The 22,551-nt window shown below is 37.9% G+C and overlaps 2 protein-coding genes across 4 annotated transcripts in view; both read left to right on the top strand.

Moving 5' to 3' along the window:
• The window catches only part of LOC118724004 (guanylate-binding protein 7), a 290,363-nt gene that overhangs the window by 46,389 nt on the left and 221,423 nt on the right, over positions 1 to 22,551 (top strand). The gene's annotated exons all lie outside the window — the stretch shown is intronic.
• Positions 913 to 22,243, top strand: LOC118724002 (guanylate-binding protein 6). 3 transcript variants are annotated; one of them, XM_036446848.2, is made up of 11 exons: positions 913 to 1,044; positions 7,349 to 7,544; positions 10,918 to 11,045; positions 12,380 to 12,489; positions 12,677 to 12,873; positions 15,937 to 16,182; positions 17,916 to 18,196; positions 18,834 to 19,046; positions 20,425 to 20,527; positions 20,865 to 21,058; positions 22,005 to 22,243. In XM_036446848.2, exons 2-11 carry the CDS (start codon positions 7,355 to 7,357, stop codon positions 22,224 to 22,226), a joined length of 1,884 nt encoding a protein of 627 aa, XP_036302741.1. In that variant the 5' UTR covers positions 913 to 1,044; positions 7,349 to 7,354; the 3' UTR covers positions 22,227 to 22,243. The 3 variants fall into 3 exon arrangements, with proteins under 3 accessions (XP_036302741.1, XP_045440323.1, XP_045440324.1); XM_045584367.1 differs by lacking the exon at positions 913 to 1,044 and adding an exon at positions 1,404 to 1,428; XM_045584368.1 differs by lacking the exons at positions 913 to 1,044; positions 10,918 to 11,045 and having other exon boundaries at positions 7,411 to 7,544.

Consider the following 22,551-nt stretch of genomic DNA (forward strand, 5'->3'; position numbering starts at 1 on the left):
AAAGCAACTCAGAATATTCTAGGCAGAGAAAAAACAGGCAATGAGACTAGCCCCAAATTGGTTCCATAACAGAACCCTTGCTTATATTAATCTAGAAGGCAACAGATGAAGCAAGTGACTAATATGAATATACATTGAATTAAATTATGGAGTTTAATTCAATGCAATGCCTTAAAATTATATATTTATTTTTCTGAATTAATTAATTTTTTGAATGACTAAAATTCAAACATGAAGGGGAAATCTTAACAGGGCACAACAGAACCAGTAAAGTGAGAGAAAATATGACATTATCAGCTTTTAAAAGTGCGATGATTGTGATTTCTTTCCTCATTTTTAATAAATACTCACTTTTGACATTTTTATGTTTATAGTATTTTATTTATTTAAAGCACTAAAAATATATAAATTCAGAACCTTTCTAATCCCCCACAGAGCCAACACACACACACACACACACACACACATATACACAAAATAAGAAATGGAAGAATATGTTCCAAAACAGCGATGATCTCTGGACTGTAAAATTCTTTAATGAAGCATGACTTGGGCTAACAATAAGAGTACTTAAAATGAGAGACAGAAACGAAATAGTCTAAACGAAAGATTAAAAGAAACAAAACACCCATATTGCCCCCTCAAAGTACCCCTGTGAGCAGTGGACCCCTGGCAGCCTGCGGTCACTGGCTCACACTCAGCTGGCTGCTCTGAGTCCCCCGCGGGGCGAGGGGGACACAGCCAACCGAGAAGGGGGGCCGGGAGGTGGGTTTCCCAGGGGTCGTCCAGCTCGGCGCGCCTCCACACTGGGACCTCTAGTCTCCCTTAAATGTTATAGAGTAGGCTGAAGAAGAACCCTTAACAGTTAAAACCTTTAGACACTCGCGTGCTTTCGATTTTGACTCTTCCCCAGCCAGACCCATAACGGTTTGTCCATAACATTTCCAGGACCCAAGGAGCACAGTCTGTACCAGGGGAGCCAGAAGCAGAGGCGCGCGCGCGGGGGAAGAGCCAGGGTCCCCGGGGCCGGGGCACACGCTCCAAGTAAGTTCGCTCCTGCTCTTGGTCTTCCGCACCCAAGTTCGGAAAACCGCCGCTACGCGTGTCCAACACGGAACCCCGTAAACGTGCTGCACCAGGCCCAGGAGGCGCAGGCTGGGCGGGCCGCGGCGGGTCGGTGGGGTAGCAGTGGGAGGCGGGGGCTCGGGCGGGTCAGGCCGCTGGGGGATGTGCTCCCAAGTCTCAGCTTTTGTGATAGCACAGGGCAGCTGCAAGGCGACAGGGCTCTCAGTGTGTCCTGGGAGTCACCGCTTCTCCCTGGGCACCCACTCAGGGCTGCACTGGAGAAGTGTGTCTGATCTCCTCGTGGGTGGAAAGGGGCTGAAGTCCCCTGGGACTGATGGACTAAACCTTAACCTCTTTGCAGAGGTACTGGGTGGGATCCATTCCTTCCCCTTTCCCCTCGCTGCTTCAGACTGGCCCCTGCTAGACACTGGAGAAAAGAGGAAAAGGTGGTCCTCAACCTACACTATAATATTTAAAAATTATTTTTTGTATTAACCATATTTAGTATTTAAAACATTCTAACACGCTCTATTTATATAAAATAATTCATTCTGTCTCTTTAATCAACTGTTAAAAACTCTAAGGTCTAAGCCAGTTGTTTTTTTTTTATCCTGCACTGTTTCTGAATGTGTGGTTCCTGCAAAAAAAAAAAAAAATTTTTAAATTAAGAGACAAATTAATTTTATTTTCAAATTTTTGCTCCATTTTCTTTCCATCTCCTTTAAACTAGCAATAGAAAAGGGGAAGTAGGAGATGGAGCAGGGAGTGAGAAACAGCTGGGAGCTTGATCTCTGACCTACTGGCCTGAGGAGCTGTGGGGCAGAAATGCTAATCCTTTAACATTCCTTTGCCTGCAACTTGATCTTGAGCTTAAACCTTTCAATTTCTGATTGAAAACGGTCTCTGAGGAATAGGGAGGAAAGAGGCCCTGTAGCAGGACAGTCTGGATTGCAGGGATCAGTTGCTGACTTTCATCCTGGGGAAGCTCAGCTTCCCCCTTTGGAGCAGCAGTAGCTATGAGGTGACAGCCTCCTGGGATGTCACATAACCAGGACAGCAGCAAGTGGAGAGAAGAGAGATTCTTCTTCTCCTGGCCTTTTAATGGGATGGGGTGGGGATGGGATGCGATGGAGGCAGTTTCTTCATCTGTGTTCCTCATTATAATTTACATTAGAATGGATTTATCACTGGTTCTCAATCTTGACTCTACATTAGATTAGATTCACCTCCTGTACTCCTCTTTCCTGGGGAAGAGCCAACTGACTCAGAGAGCTCTGGCTGCCTTTATTTATTGGAGAGGAAAATAATGAAGGGAAATCCAAAGCAAATGGGCTGCCTATGGATTGCAGCCTCACCCCCACCCTCAGTCTCATTTTTTAAAGTTGGAAAACAGACATTGGCTGTAAATCACTGCTCAGGCCCAAGCTGGCTTTTGACTCTAGGGGCAACTTCTTTTCTGGTACATCCTGAAAACTGGGCAGGAGCAAGCTCCCAGCTGATTCTCACTTCCTGGAAAACAAGTAGTTCCTTCCTTCTCCCTTATGAAATTCTTTGGCAGACATTTCCACGAGTTATGCAGACCCACCCAAGGGCAGCTTGATTCTGAGTCATGCACATGGGTATTTTTGAACATTTACAAGGAGAGTGCAGAAATTGAGCAGTTTTCTTATTATTTTTCATTGGCATTTTATTAATATATGTACTTTTTATTGGCCTATAACATATACTCATTTCTTTATTTTGATGCACAAATCAATCTCCCAGTGACTCAATTTTCCCACATGGGATAAAATTTGAACTTTGTGGGGGAAAGGATTTTAATGACTTCTTAAAAAGGAGAAAAATCAGAAGTTCTGAAACCTAAATTCCTCAGTCCCTTTAGTATTATAAATGGCTCTATAGTTATTACATTTCATTGACCTGTCATATGTCAAGTTGAATTGTCATTTTAAAAATGCAGATTTTGATGAATACTCGCCATACTTAATTGCAAATTTTATAGCTGCTCTCAACAACTAGGACCACGAGACACGAGAGATGCATGAAATCTTTGGCTTCACAATTAAGTTCATGGCTGTGTCCCTAGGTCATTCCAGTGCCAGGTCCTCCTTCCTCAGCATCGTAAGCTCCCCTACTCTCTTAAGACCTGGTTAAGCTTTAGGTGTTAGGACATTGGTGAGGTCATGACTTTGCCTCTCACTGATGATGACTCCTGCTTTGGATAGAGCCTCTCTACAGCATTATAGATATTCAACCTGAGATCTTCACAAAGTTGGGAGCACTTTGGCCCTTGCAGGGATTGTAAGGGCAGAGCCAAAAATAGATGATTTTTTTTTTTTTTTAATAAAGGCATTCTTTTTTTTTAATATAGTTTATTGATTTTTTACAGAGAGGAAGAGAGGGATAGAGAATTAGAAACATCGATGAGAGAGAATCATTGATCAGCTGCCTCTTGCACACCCCCTACTGGGGTTGTGCCCACAACCAAGGTACATGCCCTTGACCGGAATCAAACCTGGGACCTTTCAGTCCACAGGCCGACACTCTATCCACTGAGCCAAACCGGTTTCGGCTAGATGATTTTTTTAATGGCAAAATTTTTATGATTTTTTTAGCCTACACTTACTGTGCCAGGATTGTGGCAGAATAGAACAACTGAACTCAGTGCCTGCCAAAGTATGGCCTAGATATGAAAACCTTATTTCCAGAGAAGCACAAGGTGGTGATTATCACTGTTCTTGTTAGAATGGTGATTGGGGACCTCCCAGGAGAAGCTGTTGATATTAGCAATCCCTTTTGGTTACTCATTTTGTGTCTCTTTCCTTACAGTTTCCCTGAAAAATAATTAATGGTGGACTTTCTACCAGGACCAAATTGTGGGCTTAGAAGTCATCAGGGCATAGATGGACTTTTTAAGGGGAAGGGGCTGGCATTTACAGTTACCTGAGTCTTGCTTTAGTAAGAATGCTCTCCTTTTGTCAGTCTGTGGCTGAGACAACAGACTCCCCCCCCCCCCCCCCCCCCACTCCCTTTGGGTCCTTTACACATGAAGGTGACCAAGCAAAAATCTTGTATTTAGAATAGCTGAGATTCTCTTAGGTCCTTTCTCTGCCCATTTGTTTCATGATAGCAGCACTAGCAGAATAAATATTTCAGTAATTATAACTGATAGTGTTATTGTAACAACAGTCTGTCGTGCCAATTTTTGTTTTCAACTGTATTTAAGAGATCAACAACCAAAAGCCATGGAAATGGCTTAAATGAGAAAGTATTTGTATGTTATTGAAGTTAAACTGGTTTAAATTTAAATTAAGGTGTGATCATTTTAGGATGTTAAATATAATTACCATGGTAACAAAAAATATAATAGCTATAAAATATACTCGAAAGAAAATGATTGGAGCATTAAAATCTTTTAGTACAAAAAAGTCAACTAGATATTTAAGAGGGATAAAAAAACTTTAAGGCATATAGAAAAAAAATAGCAAAATGATAGAAGTAATTCCTCTTTATAAGTAATTACTCTAGATGTAAATGAATTAAAGTCTACCATCAAAAATAGAAATTGCCAGAATTCATTTTAAAACAAACATGAAAAACTACATGGTGTCTATGAGAGACTTCCTTTATATTCAAAACACAAATAGTCTGAAAGTGAAATGGTGGGAAAAGATGTTTCATGAAAACAGTTAAGAAAGGAAAGCATGGATGGATATACAAATATCAGACAAACTAGACTTTAAAAGTCACAAAAGTTACCAAAAGCATAGATGGACATTATAATATTAAGAAGAGGTTCAATAATCAATTTTTGTTTGTAATCAATCTAGCTAAAGGTTTGTTAGATGATTGTTGGAATGGTGATTGGGGACCATTCAAGTATAAGTGTAAACACTTATGCAACTAATAACAGAAATTCAAAACATACAAGGCAAAAATTGAATAGAAATGAAAATAAACAGTTCTACTAAAATGGTTGGAGACTTCAATATCTCACTCTCAATAATGGATAGAAAAATCAGGCAGAAGTTAATTAAAGAATCAGAGGAGTTGAACAATGCAGTAAACAACCTAGGTCTAACAGCCTTCTATAAATAACAGCAGAATACACATTCATCTCAAGAGCACATAGGACATTTTCCAGAATAGAGCACATGTTATCCAAAAATCAAGTCTTAATAAATATGAAAAGACAGATACCATACAAAGTACCTTCCCTGATTAAAATGGATATAGTTAGAAATTAGTAACAGAAGTAAAATTGGAAACTTAACTAATTTGTGGGAATAGAAAACACACTCTTATACAACCAATAGATCAAAGAATAAATCACTTCAGAAATTGAAAAAATACTTGGAGACAAATGATAATGAAAACATAACATACCAAAACTTATGGGATACAGTGAAAGCAGTACTAAGAGGGTGGGGGGCAGTTAAAACTCTTAACTTTTTTTTTCTAATCTAAATAACTAAAAAAAGGAGAACAAACTGAACAGAAGGAAGTAAATAATGAAGATTAGAGTAGAGAATAGAAAAACAATAGAGAAAATAAAAAAACCAAAAGCTATTGATAGTTATTTGAAGTGATCAGACATCTAATAAACCTTTAGGTAGATTGATTAAAAAAAAAAAAGAGAGAGAGAGAAGGCCCTAATACTGAAATGAGAAAAGTTACATAAACTCTTTCCCTTGAGATAATCCCAGAAAGGAGATTAATACCAATTCTGTAGGAAACAAAGATAAAAGAGAGTACTATGAATAGTTGCAAACCAACAAATTAGATAACTTAGATGAAATGGACAAATTTCTAGGAAAATAAAACCTGCAAAGGTGTAATCACAAAGAAAATTATTTTTGACCTACAGTTGGCAAGGATAGTTAATTAGAAATAAAAAAATGTCCTGACTAAAAACAAACAAACAAACAAACAAAAAAACTAAAAAAAAGAAAAACACCTGATGGCTCTACTATTGATTCCTACCAAGCACTGAAGAACTAACAACAATTCTCAATCAATTTAAAATAATTGGAGAGGAGGAAATTCTTTCTCAATCATTCTATAAGGTTAATATTATGTTGATACCAAAAATACACAATGACACTACCAGAAAGGAAACTTTTTGACTAATGTCCCTGATGAATATCAATGCAAAAATCCTCAAGAAAATACCAGCAAATCAAATTTAGTAGCACATTAAAACAATTATGTTCCATGACCCTCCTTGACCAAGTGGTGTTTATTCTTGTAATGCAAGGATATTACAACATACAAAAATTGATCAATGTAGTATAGAATAAATTAGTAGAATGGGGGGGGGGGAGGAGAGGAGCACATGATTATCTCTAGCTTTGCAGAAAAAACAGTTGCCAAAATTCAACACCCTTTCATGCAGCAAAATAGAAATTGAAGAAAACTACCTCCATGTAAAAAAATCATATATGAGAAATCCACAGCATACATCATAATGGTGAAAGATTGAAAGCTTTTTCTCTACAATCAGGAGCTAGACATGAATGCCTGTTTTCATCACTTTCATTTCAACACTGTACTGAAAAATTATAGCCAGAGCATTTGGCAAGAAAAAGAAAGGCATCCAAATTGGAAAGGAAGAAGTAAAATTATTTCTGTTCACAGATGATATGATTTTATGTGTAGAAAACTAAAGATTCCACACATAAAACGTTAAAATAAACTAATTCACCAAAGAAGCAGTCAATATGCAAACATTAGTTGCATTTCTATATACTAACTATGAACAGACTGAAAAGGAAATTAAGAAAACTATTTGTAGGAGTATATGGAGTAATCAATGTTGTTGAGGAAGTTTATTCTGCGAGATAAGTGATTGCAAAGCATACATAGTGACATAGTTTCCCTTGATTTCACATCCAGGACCTAGCACTTGTTCACATATAAATTTGAGCATATCCCTCAGTCTTTCTGAACTGTATTGATTACACATGCAAAGTGGGTATAATAAGTCCAAATTTGCAAGGTTTTTATAATGAGTAGTGAGGTCAGCTTTGTAATGAATGCATCTGTCACAGAGCTCAGCAGTGAATGAGAATCATTGCTTGAATTTTTTTTTTTTTATTATGGAAGTAAAACTTAGTATCTAATGTTTCATCACTATCATCAAATGCTATTCTACATTTTGTGCCATAGAAAAATACAGAGGTCCCACAGGCCCTTTGCTGATGTGCACATGCTTTGACTAACCTTGAAGCAGAGAGTGAATTTGTGATGTTATTACTACAGAGAAACTACTTTGGCTTTGCAGGTTGCCATGGCATCTGGACCCATCATGTTGGCCCCCATGTGTTTGGTGGAAAACAAAGATGAGCAGATGTCAGTGAACCAGAAAGCATTAAAGATTCTTTACAAGATTTCTCAACCAGTGGTGGTTGTGGCCATCGTTGGGCTGTATCGCACAGGAAAATCCTATTTGATGAACTGTCTTGCAAGAGTAAAGTGTGGTGAGTGAAGTCCTGTGACAGAAGCTGTTTGCTTAACTCCAGCTGAATCTCAGCATCTCACTACTTCTCTAGGGTCACAGGAAGGGAGATCCCAGATTTCTTATTAGACACATTTTCTAATTCTAGTTCTCACCAGCAAACTTGCACCTTGACCTTTTTCTGTTCCTAATTCTTATGTCTATGTTTCTCCTTCCTATAAAAGGAAAATCTCCCAAACTAGTGCTCTCACACATCTCTTCTAACCCACCGGGCATTAAGCTCTTAGAGTTGCGTCTCCCACATGAAATTTTGCTTTCATGTGATATTTAACTATGATATTCTTATTAACTAACCAACGTGCTTGAATATCTGTCATCTTAAAATTTTTCTCTGAACTCCATATCTCATTATGACTACTATCTCATTTTTTTCTTTTTACTCCTCTTCAAGCTAAAATACTTTGTCTTAATTTCCTTTCCCAATTTTACTCTTCCCACTTCTCTTTTCAATTGACTTCTCACTGTTTTCAACCTTAACTGTCCACGGAATGCTCTTATTATGTTTACCAATGAACTTCATTTTGTATGAGAATGGATGTTGCTTTGGATCCATTTTAGTTCCCTGTTTGACATCTTGTCTCATTGTTGATATCTCTCTGCTCCTTGAAATTCTTTCTTTACTTGGCTTCTGTGGCACCACACTCTTCTGGGTTTCTTTTTATCCCTGTGTCTAGTTCTCTTCAATCTCCAATCTCTTTACCAGCCTCCAACTTTTTGTCCACTCATCTGAATTGTACATCCCTCCAGGGCTTGGCCCTGAGATCTTTTCTCTCCTCTGTTTATACTTTCTCAATTTGACTTCATCCAATCTCTGGCCTTTAAATGCCACTTTTATTCTCATATCTCTGCAATGGATATTTCTTGCCTCAATATCTCTTCTGACATTCAGACTCATTAATCAAATTACTACCTAACTTGTGTTTTTTTTTTTTTTTTTGAAAGTTTTCCACTTAAAGTTATGTTCACAATAAAGTCTAGATCAATCCCCACTTTGACACCCAAATAAAACCAAACAAAACAAAGCAAAATAACAGCACACTTTCTGCTTTCTCTACACTTTCTTCCCAGTAGTGTGCCAACCTTCTAGTTTTAAGCCTCTAACTTGATAAGCCCTAACTTAGCTTATCTCCCACATCCAATTCATACATCCACCCTCTTGGTATTCTTACTAAATATATCTCAAATCTGTTTTTCCACTTTTATCTTACCATTTTTATTTATTTTTAAACCTCACTGGAAGACATGCTCAGTGAATTTAGGGAAAAGGGAAAGAATAGAGGTGGTGAAGGAGGGGAGAAGGGAGGGAGGGAGGGAGGGAGGGAAAGGGAGGGAGGGAGAGAGAGAGATCTATTGCCTTCCAGTGCTTGCTCCAATTGGGGGATCTAACCTGAAACCTAGGTAGGTATGTACCCTGACCAGCAATTGAATCCACAACTCTTAGGTGTATAGGTTGACCCTCAAACCAACTGAGCCTCGGCCACACCGACCAGGACTATTTTAAGATTTTTATTTATGAGGCTAAGTCAGTTTAATCTTTTGCCTGAAACCGCCCCTCCCTTTTTTTTTCCTGAAGTGTCCTTTTTCTACTTTGACCCTCTCTAATAAATTACCTTCAAAGCAAACAAGCAAAGTTTCATCTAGCTGCTTTTAATGCCCTCCTTAAGCTTGCATTGTTCTTACATAAAATCCATACTCCTCAGAGGCCCACTGTGACCTAGTCTTTCCTATATCTTATACATTTTCTCCATCACTGATTATGATACAACTATCCCAACCTCCTTGTTGCCCTTGAAAATTTCAAGTTTTTTTTTTTTTTTTTTTTTTTTTTTTTTTAATCTTGAGCTCATTGACCCTGTGGTTCACTCTGCCTGCAATATTTGCTTCTTCTTTACCCAGCTGGCTCCTTTTATTCAAGCATCTGCACAAATATCAGTTATCAAAGAAATCTTCCCTGCCCATCCTATCTCATGTTGCCTTTCCATTTAAATTTAACACAATATGAATATATCTTATATAATTATATATTTACTTATTTTTCTCCTTATATTAAAATTAAAATCAGTAGAAGAAAAAACCTTTCCTGAAGTTTTTGCTGACAAATTTGCAGCATCAAGTATAGTTATGTATAGAACATAGCAAGCACACAGTAAGTGCTTCTTTAATTGAGTAAGAGAAACATAAATCAGAATGTATATCTGTTAGGTCACTTATATTTTTATATGACTTTAGCCTTCATGAAAATTCTGACTAGAGCACTGTACCTTGGTGTTGCAGAATATATTGTAGACTAGTATATCCAATTCCTACAAAGCCCACGAATATGGCTTACTGTAAAGAGAATCTGACACTGGGAATATAAAATAAGTAATAAGAAAATAGAGGACAACATACTGAAATTCATGGGCAGGAAATGAAAATATAGAAATAGCATCAACCACACATTAACACCTTTCTTTTCTGGTTCAATGTGGGGGCTCTCAGAAGTTCTGTTCTCCTTCAAAATAGAAAAAAAAATCAGAATAAATGTGATGTGATAATGTTTCTCTTAAAGAATGTTTTAATTGTTTCTGGGATTCCTTGAATTAGTTGTGATTCACAGCATCTTCAAAACAAGTAAAAGGTGAGATGCAGCCACAATCTTTTATGTGGGCTTATAAAGTATGCTTATTAATTATTTATTTACTTGTTATTTATTTATCTTTCCATTCCTGTCTCTCCATCTCCCCATCGATTAAGACCAGATTTCATTTTCCTGCCTCATAAACTGGTTATAAATTATCAGGGTCTTAGCCTTCATTGGCTACAAGACTCCAAAGAGAAGTTGTTTCTATATATTGTAGCTACTACTATATCCCCTGAGCCTTGAACATATTCCCAATGCCAAGAACATAATGGGTGCTTAATAAATAATATTGAATAAGTTATCCTGTTCATTCCTCAGACTATTGAAAGGTCTTGATCTAATTACAATACATTCAACTCACTTCTTTAGGGAGTCGTGATTGTTGAATGGATAAAAATCAAAGCTTTCTTATGCGTATGATTTTCTCATCCAGTGTGTGGGTAGGGTCTCATAGACATGAACAGGGATATATTTTACATTGCAAAATGGAATTAGCAGTCTGAATAAACCAAACTTATGTGAAAAAGTGCTACTGCTAGTAAAAGTATGAGTAGTTAGATGGTATACAAATGTGGACACCCTTGAAATGGAGAAAGCACTACAGTATATTGTATCTTAGAGCATTTATAACCCTGTAAGTCTCATTTTGTGGCCCATGGGCTTCTTGGACGCTCTGTTGTCAATCTGTGTTGCATTTCCCATTCCCTTGCAGGTTTCCCTCTGGGCTCCACGGTGCAGGCTGAAACCAAAGGCATCTGGATGTGGTGTGTACCCCACCCCTCAAAGCCAGACCACATCCTAGTCCTCTTGGACACTGAGGGCCTGGGTGATGTAGAAAAGGTAAGGCAGAGTCACAAACAGATCCTTTTTATTCTGGATTTTCTCCTTATCTTTCCATGTTCCTTTGTAATTTAACTCTTGTGATCTATTCTTGAAATGCTAAAATCTAACTGTATTGAATGAGGCAGACTGGCTTCTTTGAAACTCATTTCTCAGTTAAATAAAATAATTTGATATATTAGATAAGACCCTTTATTTCTGAGCACTGAAGTAAAAAATTTTACCCTTTTTACTAAGCCTTTATTGAGAAACTGAATTCAAGGTCCTGAGCTGAGTTATACATTGTTCATACTACACCTAATTGCTGGCTTCTGCAATAATTTAGGCAACCAAAAAATTTTGGCTGTCTTCAAGGCTCTTCATTATTCTTCATAGGAGTTTGCTTTTGAGCTTTATCTTCTCTATCTACCTTCTGCTCTGTGCCAGTCAGAACAATAACTCTACGTATTACATTCTAACTCTCATTCTGCTTCTGCAGGTCTTTCTACTTGCATGCTTCTTTCATTTCTTCAAGTCAAGATTTTATAAATCCTTTAACATCCAGCACAAAACTTTTAGGGATGTTTCATATTATAAATCCACTCTTTCTCTAACTCCAGTAAATTTTGTTCCCCTTTGACCTATTCATCATTTAAAAACATATTTTTTATTGATTTCAGAAAGGAAGGGAGAGGGAGAGAGAGAGATAGAGACATCAATGATAAGAGAGAATCATTGATTGGCTGCTTTTTTATTATATCGAATAAAAATGCAGCCAATCAATTGTTGTTTTTACTAACATTTACTATCACTGTGTAACCTTTTAATTATACTGTTGTCACCTTCATTGCATTTGTTTTCAAATGTTTGTAAATACCATGAAATAGTTATCTCAAGTGTAACAATTATATTCATCTGTGTTTCCCTGTACCTAAGAAAACTATATAACATTTAGTAGTAGTTCATAAATATTTAATATACTTGGTTTTATTTTGAGAGTTCGATTGTGACTAGCATAGTAGATATTCTATAGATCACTTTTTGTTAAATGAACATGTGGTGTCACTTATGAACAATAAATTGTTAAAAATTATTGAATTAATCCCACTTAGAAACAAAGAACACTTTAAGGAAAACGTAATTATAATTCTTTTACAGGTGAGGAAACTGAGATCACAAGAAATGTCAATGTAATTGCCAAAGCTGAGATTTTTCTTTTATTCTAATTTCAAGGTTTTTATCTATATACCAAACACACTAAGATCTGAAATAATAAATTAAAAATGATTGAACAAATAACTGAACGAGTTTCTGAAAATAAGACTCCTAAATGTTTTTTCTAACATGTTTTCTAGGGTGATCCTAAGAATGACTCATGGATCTTTGCCCTGGCTGTGCTTCTAAGTAGCACTTTTGTGTACAACAGCATGAGCACTATCAACAATGATGCCTTGGAGAAACTGCAGTATCCTTCCAGTTTTATTGAGAAATTGATGGGAATGGAGGCAAAGCTGAGTTCTCTTTCCCTGCAGCTGAGTGGCTTTTGGTGGAGTAGAGGGATCCCAGGGCAAAAGACAATGTTTATAATAATTGTTTTGAGGGAAGCATAGGAATTGTGGGTAGAAAGTTCCTTTTCCTTAGCCAGGTCCTAGTTATGTGACGGAGCTGACAGAACTCATCAGAGCAAAATCCTCCCCTAAACACGTTGAAGTAGAAGATGCCACAGAGTTTGTGAGTTTCTTTCCAGACTTTATCTGGGCCGTAAGGGATTTCACCCTGGAGCTGAAGTTAAATGGTCACCCTATCACAGCAGATGAATACCTGGAGAATGCCTTGAAACTGATTCCAGGTAACAGGTTGGCCAGGCAATGGATGGTCCAATACAGGGTGGGAGATACTAAACATTGTCTATTATCTCTAATAGTTACATTTGTATTTTAAGATTAGATCGAGCCCTATACAATTGGTTTTTGGAAACTAGGTTGCTATTTGTTGGTAAGTTCTAGTAACTACATAGTTAAGCTCACCCAAGAAGACTGGGGCTTAATGTAGAGTGAAAATTATTCAAAACTAAATTTCACCTAAGATAACTTATACCTTAACCTTAAAATACAATGGATGCTAAAACTTTCCAAAGACCAGACACTTCTGTTCTTTATTATGCTTCTTTTTTTGCTGATGAAAGCAATGACCTATATAATTGTTAGCCATATTGTTAGCCAGTGAAGTACGTATTTCACTCAGTTCTTACTTTTCTCAAGGTGAAATATAAATTTCTAGTGTGAGAATAGTTGGATCTTGCACAAAAAAATTTACACCCTAAATAGAGCTGATGATCTACAATCAGTGCATATGTTTTCATTATATCTTTCCTTTATTTTATTTATTTATTTTTTTTTTTGTAAATTGGGGTATAATTAGCATACTACCTGGGTAGAATTTTTAGCTGCACTATCCAAGTGCAGGGAGAATATGAACAATGGCACACCTTGCTCCTTCAGCGCTAATAGGTTCTTTTAGATTTTGGGAGGTTCATACATTTCCCCTATCTTTTCTGTATGGTCTCTCTCTCTTCTCTGCTGCACAGAAGCTCTTCAATTGTCCTTCAGTTGTCTCTCAACTGAATTGCTCTAACTATAGGTGTACATTTAGAGTGTTCATGCATCTGCATCTTTTTCTAGTTTCTTGAGGTTGTAAAGTTAAGTTGTTTATTTTAGGTTTTTCTTGTTTCTTGTGGTAGACATCACTATGAACTTCTCTCTTAGAACTGCATTAGCTGAATGCCACATTTTGTCCAGTTGTATTTCCATTTTCATTTGTCTCAAGGTCTTTTTTTTAATTTCTCTTTTGACTTCTTCATTGACCCATTGGTGGTTTAGAAGCATGTTGTTTAATCTCCATATATTAGTGAAATTTTCAGTTTCTTCTTGTAATTGGAATTTTTGTTGTTTTCTACCATTGTGGTCAGAAAATATGCTTGATATGAATTCAATCTTTCCGAATTTGTTAAGACTTATTTTGTGGCCTAACCTATGATAGATCCTAGAGAAGTCATATGTGCTTGAGAACAACGAGCTTTCTGATAATTTGGATAAAATGTTCTGTTTATACCTGTTAAGTCTTTCTGATTTAATGTGATTGTTTTTGTATTAGTTTTCTGTATTCATGAGCTCTTTATTGATATAAGTGGGACATTAACATCCCTTACTACTATTGTATTGCTGCCTAGTTCCCCCTAGGTCTGTACGTGATTGCTTTATATATTTAAATAGGGCTGTATATTCTCTGTTCTGGGTGCATAAATAACTACAAATCTATATCCTCGTGTTGGATTTATGCCATTATATATTGTCTGACTTTTTTGGTTTTTTATTACATTCTTTGTCTTAAAGTCTTTTTGTTTAATATAATTATCACTACATTAGATTCCTTTTAGTTACCTTGGGGTGGAGGGGCACCAGTCAGGGCTGCAGCATAAAAACCAGAACACTAGGAATGTTTAGAAGGTCTGTCCTGGAGATGATGGTAGCGTGGAGCACAGCATAGGGAGAATTCAAAGATATTGTCCACTAGAAAAAGGAAAAGAAACAAAAAGAGGAAAAATGATGGTACCCTTTTGCTTTAGGAAGGTAGAGGGAGAATAGGAAGATGGCATCCACCTTCTATCCCCAGCGAGTATCCCAGCAGCTCCTTTCCCTCAGACCAATGCTTTAAAATTAGCAAATAATTCTTTTTCTGTTTTCAAAGAGTTTCTGCACTGAGCTCTGGGGTAGGTGGGTCTGCATGTGAACCCTTTAAGAACTCACCACAGCCCCATGTGTCTTGCGGGTGTGAGGCCTGCTTGTTTTCAAAGCCAGATGTTCTGGGTCTCATCTCAAGTGCTGCTCTTAAACATTGTAGTGCCTGGTGTAGAATACAAACCCCTCACTCCTCAGGGAATAGCTCCAGGTTTTGAGTTCTTTCCAGACCATGGGTTGCTGTGCCAGGGGTGGGGGTTTATGGTGATATTGTATCTCAGCTTTTCTACCCACTTCAAAGTGGTTACCATCTCATTTGCCTGTTGTAAAAGGATTGCTCCACCAGTTTTTAGTTTGTTTGTTCCCCCCACCACCACCCCAAAAAGAAATTGCTCCATATATAGCTATAGTTTTAGTGTGTCTATGGGAAGTGAGTTGAGGATCTTCCCACATGGCCATCTTGAACTGAAACAATTTTAAAAAATTATTTCTGAAAACAGCCAGATTCTTATTTCACTTTCCTCATTATATCCTCCTTTTTATGCTAATCTATTTGTTAACTTTGTCACTATTTTAAGTTAATAACTTATTTTAATTAATTGTATTTTTGTAAATGAGTACTTGACACAACCAATGTGTTTTTTTTTTTTGAGTAGTGGTGAGTTTTTCAGATTGCATTAGGTAGAGTTTAGTCTTTGGATTTTCTGCAAAAAAAAAAAAAAAAAAAAAAGCTAGTCTTATTTGTAGTATGTGAATTTAATCAATGCCTTTTTTTCTTAACCAAATAAGGTGTCATATGTCCTATGTTAATTATTATTCCATTGTCTTTGTAACTTCTCTTTATTTTGTTCCTACAGTTTACTTCCAACATGAATTAGAGTAGGCCAGAAATTGAAATTTGACCATCATTCATTAGATAAACATATGATAATCTAGTCACCATGTTTGATTTTGTGGATACCAGCCATAACTTTATTTTTCTTGGGCATATGTTTCCTAAAATTTCTCTTCAGTAACATATCATTCATATGAGTTTAATTTGTAATCATATGAGTATGTTAAAGGAGTCTATGAGCATAGAAATCTCCAAAGATCAAAAATCTCCAGTCATAAAAATATTTAGCTGTCTTGTCCCAAGACTGTGCTGACTGTAACTATGCTTTCCTTTTCCTCAGGTTCAAATCCAAAAGCGAAAATTTCCAACATACCCAGGGAATGTATCAGGCATTATTTTCCAAAACGGAAGTGTTTTGTCTTTGACCGGCCAACACAAGACACAAGTCTCCTAGCCAATATTGAGAATATTTTGGAAAGTCAACTAGATCCTAAATTCCGGCAACAATCAGATAATTTCTGTTATTATATCTTCACCCATGCAAAGACCAAGACACTTAGGGAAGGAGTCACGGTCACAGGGAATCGTGAGTCTTCTTTTCTAAAACCATATTTCTGAGTGGTCTCATATGTGTTAATTATTTAATTACTAGTGGCCTGGTGCATGAAATTCATGCACAGGGGGTGTGGGGAGGTCCCCTTCAGCCCAACCGGCACCCTCTCAATCTGGGACCTCTTGGGGGGGATGTCCAGTGGGATAGGGCCAAAAGTGGCATTTGAATATCCTTCTACAATCCTGGATCTCAGGCTCCTAATTGCTCACCTGCCTGCCAGCCTGATGGCTCCTAACTGCTACCTCCACCAGCCTGGTCATGCCTTATTGTCCCCCTGCCCTCCCTGCCAGCCAATTTGCCCCCAACTGCCTCCCCCCTTCCTGCCAGCCTGGTCACCCCTAACTGCCACACACCCCCACCAGCCTGGTTACTTCTCACATGCCCCCCTCCACTGGCCTGATTGCCCCACTCAGCCTGCTGTTCTGTTGCTTGGTCGTCTCTCACTAACCCCCCTCTACCTGCCTGGTCATCTCACACAGCCTGCTTTCTCAGTTGTTTGGTCATCCCTCATGAAACCTCCTGCAGCTCTGGTCATAGGCAGTCATCTTGTGAGGGCCTGAAGGTCAATTTGCATAATACCTCTTCATTAGCATGTATAATAAAAAGATATTATGCAAATTGACAATCATTCCAACACACAATATGGCCACCCCCATGTGGTCAAAGATGGTCATTCCCATGTGGACATAAGATGGCTGCCATAAAATGGCTGGCAGGGGAGGGCAGTTGGGAGTGACTGGGCTGGCAGAGGAGGGCAGTTGGGGGAACCAGGCCTGCAGAGGAGGGCAGTTAGGGGCAATCGGTCCAACAGGGGAGCAGTTAGATGTCAATCTGGTTGGCAGGGGAGCTCTTTAGGAGGTGATCAGGCTGGTATGCAGAAGCAGTTAGGGGCAATCAAGTGGGTAGGCAAGTAAGTGGTTCGGAGCCAGCAGTCCTGGATTGTGAGAAGGATGTCCCAGATTAAAGAGGGTACATGCTGGGCTGAGGGACACATTACTGCCCCCCATGCACAAATTTTGTGCACTAGGCCTCTAGTATAGGATAATAGGTGTTTTTAGTCCTTTTTTTATTTGATATAAAAATGTGTACTTATAAATATTCATACTCCATATAGAAATATGTATGTGCTTTATAATTTTCTCTTGTCATATGATTAAAAAATCCTTTCCCAAAACTCCCAATATTAACACTTATCTTAGAATCCCACATTTAAGAAGAACCCCACTACTGATGGTAAAACCACTAACTGGGTATAAAAACAGACTATGTTGTATTTTTAGGGTAAGTCCTACATAGCAAGTGTTTTTCTCAAAGAAACTTCTTGGGAGTTTAAATAAATACTTATTTCTGAGTACCTGAAATCTATTGAAAGCTCAAGAATTTGGAACAATTATTATCTGAATTATCCTTCATATCTTTTTACTTGTGTACTATATTATTCTTTTATTTGTGTAACGTGTAATAATTATTCACAGACAACTCTGATTATGTTAGATAAAGGTAGGTATTTAATCTTTTTTGTGATTTCCTGTAGAACACTAGAATAATGAGTAAATGTAAAAATGAAAGTGTGATAGAAGTAGGTGTGTGTATGTGTGTGTGTGTGTGTGTGTGTGTGTGTGTGTGGTTTCAGAATTATAATCTCAGAATCTTGGATCTCATTAAGTGATAAATTTATATTGATCCCTGTTTCCTATTTTATTCAGGTTTGGGAACTCTGGTGGTGACTTATGTGGATGCCATCAATAGTGGAGCAGTGCCTTGTTTGGAGAATGCAGTGACAACTCTGGCCCAGCTTGAGAACTCAGCGGCTGTGCAGAAGGCAGCCGACCACTACAGTGAGCAGATGGCCCAGAGAGTGAGCTTCCCCACAGACACCCTGCAGGAACTGCTGGACCTGCACACAGCCTGTGAGCGGGAAGCCATTGCAATCTTTCTGGAGCACTCCTTCAAGGATGACCAGAGGGAGTTTCAAAGGAAGCTCACGGTACTTTGTCTTAGTATTTGTCCTTACTAATTCTTGCCCTTCTGGGATGATGCCTTCAGTTCTACAGATTCACCTCAAAACTCCCATTCAGCATAAAGTAGTCTGTATTTTTCAGAAAGGGAGAATATTTACTTCTTTTTCTTCAAACTCAGGAAAGATATTAAAGTTCTGTCTCACATCTCAAGAAAATCAGACTTGGTTTCTCTTTTAGTGAATTGTGGCATGATTCCTGATCTCCTCAAAGTCACTTCTGAGCTGGTTGATCTCCAGGTATATTCACTCCTATTTCTAGATACTTGATTTCCTTAGCATACTCTCTTAACAGGTAATTATTTATATTATTTTAGTTGTATCACTTTTATCAAAGATAGAATTACAGGATACTACAGTTACTAGGAACTACAAATAATATATAATGCAATCTCAACATTTCACAGGTGAAGAGGAAGCCCAGGGAGGTTAAGAAGCTTTAACAGGGTCTTGTAGAGAGTTTTGAGTCAGAAATAAATTTGATCCTTGCTACACTGACTAAATGCTTTTATTAAGAGGACCACAGAGTACACAGCTAATAAATTCTTTGGAATTTTATCTTCTATGCTCCTTTCTTTGGTGACACCCATCTACATTTCCCATACAGGAAATAATAAATAATAAGAAGGAGAGTTTATTGCTGAAGAATGAAGAGACTTCTGAGAAATATTGCCAGCATGTACTTGATCATCTTTCAATGGCCCTAGTGGAAAGTATTTCAGAAGGAACTTTCTCTGTTTCTGGAGGGCACAAGAACTACAGCAGAGCAAAGGAAAAGATTGAACAGCGATATTGGGAAGTACCAAGAAAAGGAGTGAAGGTTAGAATTAAGGGAAACATAGGGATAATACAGATTAAAGTCAAGAGGATCTCCTGAAAATATGAGAGCACAGCAGTAGTTGTGGGTAATATGAGAGTATGGGAATATCATGACTGCTTTAGCTTTTAAGGTCCACCATTTTCTTTCTTCCTGAGTAGAAATGTCCATTCTCAAAAATGAGTATACATTTCTAAAATTTATGAGAGAGAACAGAAATTATGCATTTCATTGTCTAACTACATGACATTTAGTGTACCATGTTTTGATTGTGATGGAAAGCCAAAATATTTGCATTCAAAACTGATCCAAGTGAGAAAGTCAAATAAATGGACAATTACATACAGTGGTGTCATGCATGTACCTGTGACTCTGGGGTACACTGGTGATGGTAATAAATGTAATAATAACAGTACATCTAACATATCGAATAACTAATAATATTAATAGTTACTACTTACAGGCAGAATATTAAGCTCTTTCTCTTAACATTTTAATTTTACCATCCAAAATGTTACGAACATTTCTTTTCTTACCCACATTTTATAGATGTGAATTAGGAGGCACAGGCAGGTTATATAATTTGCTTAAAGTTGCACATCTAACAAATGCTAGGGAGAACAGCAACATAGATTAAAGTCTACATTTCACACAGGGGATATCCTATATAATAAAAGGCTAATGTGCAAACAACCAAACAGTGAAACATCCAGTCGCTATGAGGTTCACTGACCACCAGGGGGCAGACGCTCAATGCAGGAGCTGCCCCCTGGTGGTCAGTGTGCTCCCACAGGGGGAGCGCCACTCAGCCACAAATTGGGCTGATGGCTGGTGAGTGCAGTGACAGGAGCTTTTCCCCTCTCTGTGGCAGTGCTAAGTATGTCTGACTGCCTGCTTAGGTTCACTTTCTGTCATTAGTAGGACATACCCTGAGGGCTCCCAGACTGCCAGGCTGAGGGACCCACCCCCTTCAAGTGCACACATTTCATGTATTGAGCTTCTAGTAGTCTATAAAATCTCCCAGAAGAGGAGGGGATGTAAATTTTTGAAATATTTGTACATGGTGTCCAGGTTGAATGTTATTCAAAGGGAAGAACCTCAGGTAAACATGCAAATCCATAACAGAACCTAAGGGTTATGGGTTTGTGCCACAGCACATAATTCTGACTGGCTGACCTAGAGCAAGTGGAAAGAAGTAGTGCTGGAAAAGGAAGTGGAGGAAGACATGGAGAGTCTTTGGTCACAGTGAAGTGCTTGGACACTTTGTAGAGGATTCTGGAGCATTTAAACAGAAAGTAAAAATGACACATATGGACTTGTTTGCACAGAAGAAATCTCCTCAGTGAAACTCTAAGTTCTTTGTCTCTTCTTGGGTCCTCAGGCAATGGAGGTCTTCCAAGGCTTCCTGATGTCACAGATGACAATAGAGAAATCCATCCTGCAGGCAGATAAAGCCCTGACCCAAGGGGAGAAGGCCATAGCAGGTATGGAGCATGATGCAACTCTCAGCGTGGTGTGCATTTCCTGAAGTACAGATCACATTAAGATCTTTCTGAAAAAACAATCCCACCCTCCCCTTTTTTCTGTGGAATCCACATTCTGCCAAATTTGAACATAACAAGCAGAGTGTGGTTGTATGTCAGCCAGACAGCCAAGGTCTTTTACATTACATTATCAAACCTTCTCTTGATGGAGTAGCCTTTGGGTAAAATCAGAGATTCCTCATCTCGTTCAAATTTGATTTGTTCTCTGATATCAAAATGATAGAATTCAGGCCTGATCTTGTACTTTCTTCTTTTTTAAAAAATTGTCATGGGGCAGAGGAGCGGGCCAAGAAGGAGCAAGTTGAGAAGGAACAAGAGTGGCTAAGACAGAAGCACAAGGAACAGCAGCAGCATATTGAGGCGCAAAATAGGAGTCTGGAAGAAAACATAGTCCAACTGAGAAAGAAGCTAGAGAAGGACAGAGACGAGACTCTGAAAGAACAGACAAGAATACTGGAACACAAGCTGAAGGTAAGTTTGGCCATGACCTCTATAGTTGCTCATGGTCATCACTCTGGTAAATGAGAAAGGAATTGGTGAAAATTAATGCAAAATTAAAAAAAAAAAAACTACTGCTATTTACTGCATTTGATTCACCAAAAGTACCAAAACCTGGATTTCTAAGAGGCCTTTGAGTTTTGCTCCACACTGAGACTCTGGAGAGTCCAAGATGATCTTGGGTCCTCCAAGTCCTTGGAGAATATAAATAGCCTCTCCAAAGTTCGAGTCTTTACATTAGTAGGATTCTAGGGTGATCTCATGAAGCCCTAATTTAACAAGATCTTTCATAGATTATCAAGTAGATATTCTAACCAGGTGTTTTAAATATAAGCAACAACTGGTACTTCACCAAGATTATTGTCAATTATCCAGAACTCTACTACCAGCAAAGACCCTAATTTGGGTCCATGCTGGCCTAAAACTATCACATATATGTAGATTTAGAAACATGGGGAACTGACACCTCCTAAACCTGTTGTCTCCAAGTATGGATAGTTTGCCTAAGTCACCACATAGCATTGCGATAATTCTCTTTTTTTCTCATCTAGAAGTGTTTACATCAGATTTTTTGATTAGCTTATATGCTACTATTATTATTTCTACAATATGGGGGACCATGCCATTTGTACAAGTGCAATAATGGTTCTCTCCTAATACTTTTTGTTGGACCACATTATTGCATTTTTTTTCATGCCTGGCTAAGTAAGGCTGAAAACTATCATTCCTCTCACTGATCAGGTCTAACCCAGAAGATATTGTCTGCTTCAAACATTATCCTCTAATAATCTAACAAGAGAGAATACTTTTATGTAGGAAATAAAGAAAATTTAATAACATTCTTACATATAAAAATTTACTACTTAGAAATGGGGATTTTCAAGTTTACTTTTTTCTCTCTCCACACCCTTTATTTTAGATCCAGGAGGAATTGCTTAACGAAGGATTCAGGAAGAAATCTGATGAGATGGAGGCAGAGATAAATCGTCTGAGAAATTTGATTGAAAGTACTAAAAAGGATAAAACTCCTTGGATTGCACGGGCCGTGGACACACTTGCTGATGAAATCTCTACAGTCCTAACTTTCCCTGGTAAACTAGTATGCAAGGGTCTAAAAGCCCTGAGCTCACTGTTTAAATAAAATTAGTTTTCTTTAAAGGAAATTATAGAATGTGCATATATGCTCTGTCCTATTTTTGGTGTGTATGGTTTTTAATTTTAGTCATGAAAGTTTTAAACATAAAAAGTGCCTACTAGAGGATATCTGTGCCTGACATACATTGATAGATTAAGAGTTGGTTTTATTCACTTAAATTGAAAAACAAGCATCAATTTATAACAGAGGTTGGCAAACTTGGCCTATAGGTTAAACCTATATGTAAATATCTGCTTTCTTATGGTTTCATAACAGCAACGAAAATAATTTTATGGTTGGGGGTCACCACAACATGAGAAACTGTATTAAA

This window comes from Pipistrellus kuhlii, unplaced genomic scaffold (genome assembly GCF_014108245.1).
Source record: "Pipistrellus kuhlii isolate mPipKuh1 unplaced genomic scaffold, mPipKuh1.p scaffold_m20_p_2, whole genome shotgun sequence".
Taxonomy (NCBI): domain Eukaryota; kingdom Metazoa; phylum Chordata; class Mammalia; order Chiroptera; family Vespertilionidae; genus Pipistrellus; species Pipistrellus kuhlii.

Coding starts and splice junctions, on each gene's coding strand:
- LOC118724002 (XM_036446848.2), top strand. CDS start 7,355: ATGGCATCTGGACCCATCATGTTGGCCCCCATGTGTTTGGTGGAAAAC. Junction 18,197..18,833: donor AGTTTCAAAGGAAGCTCACG/GTACTTTGTCTT, acceptor TTTCCCATACAG/GAAATAATAAATAATAAGAA. Junction 19,047..20,424: donor TACCAAGAAAAGGAGTGAAG/GTTAGAATTAAG, acceptor TTGGGTCCTCAG/GCAATGGAGGTCTTCCAAGG.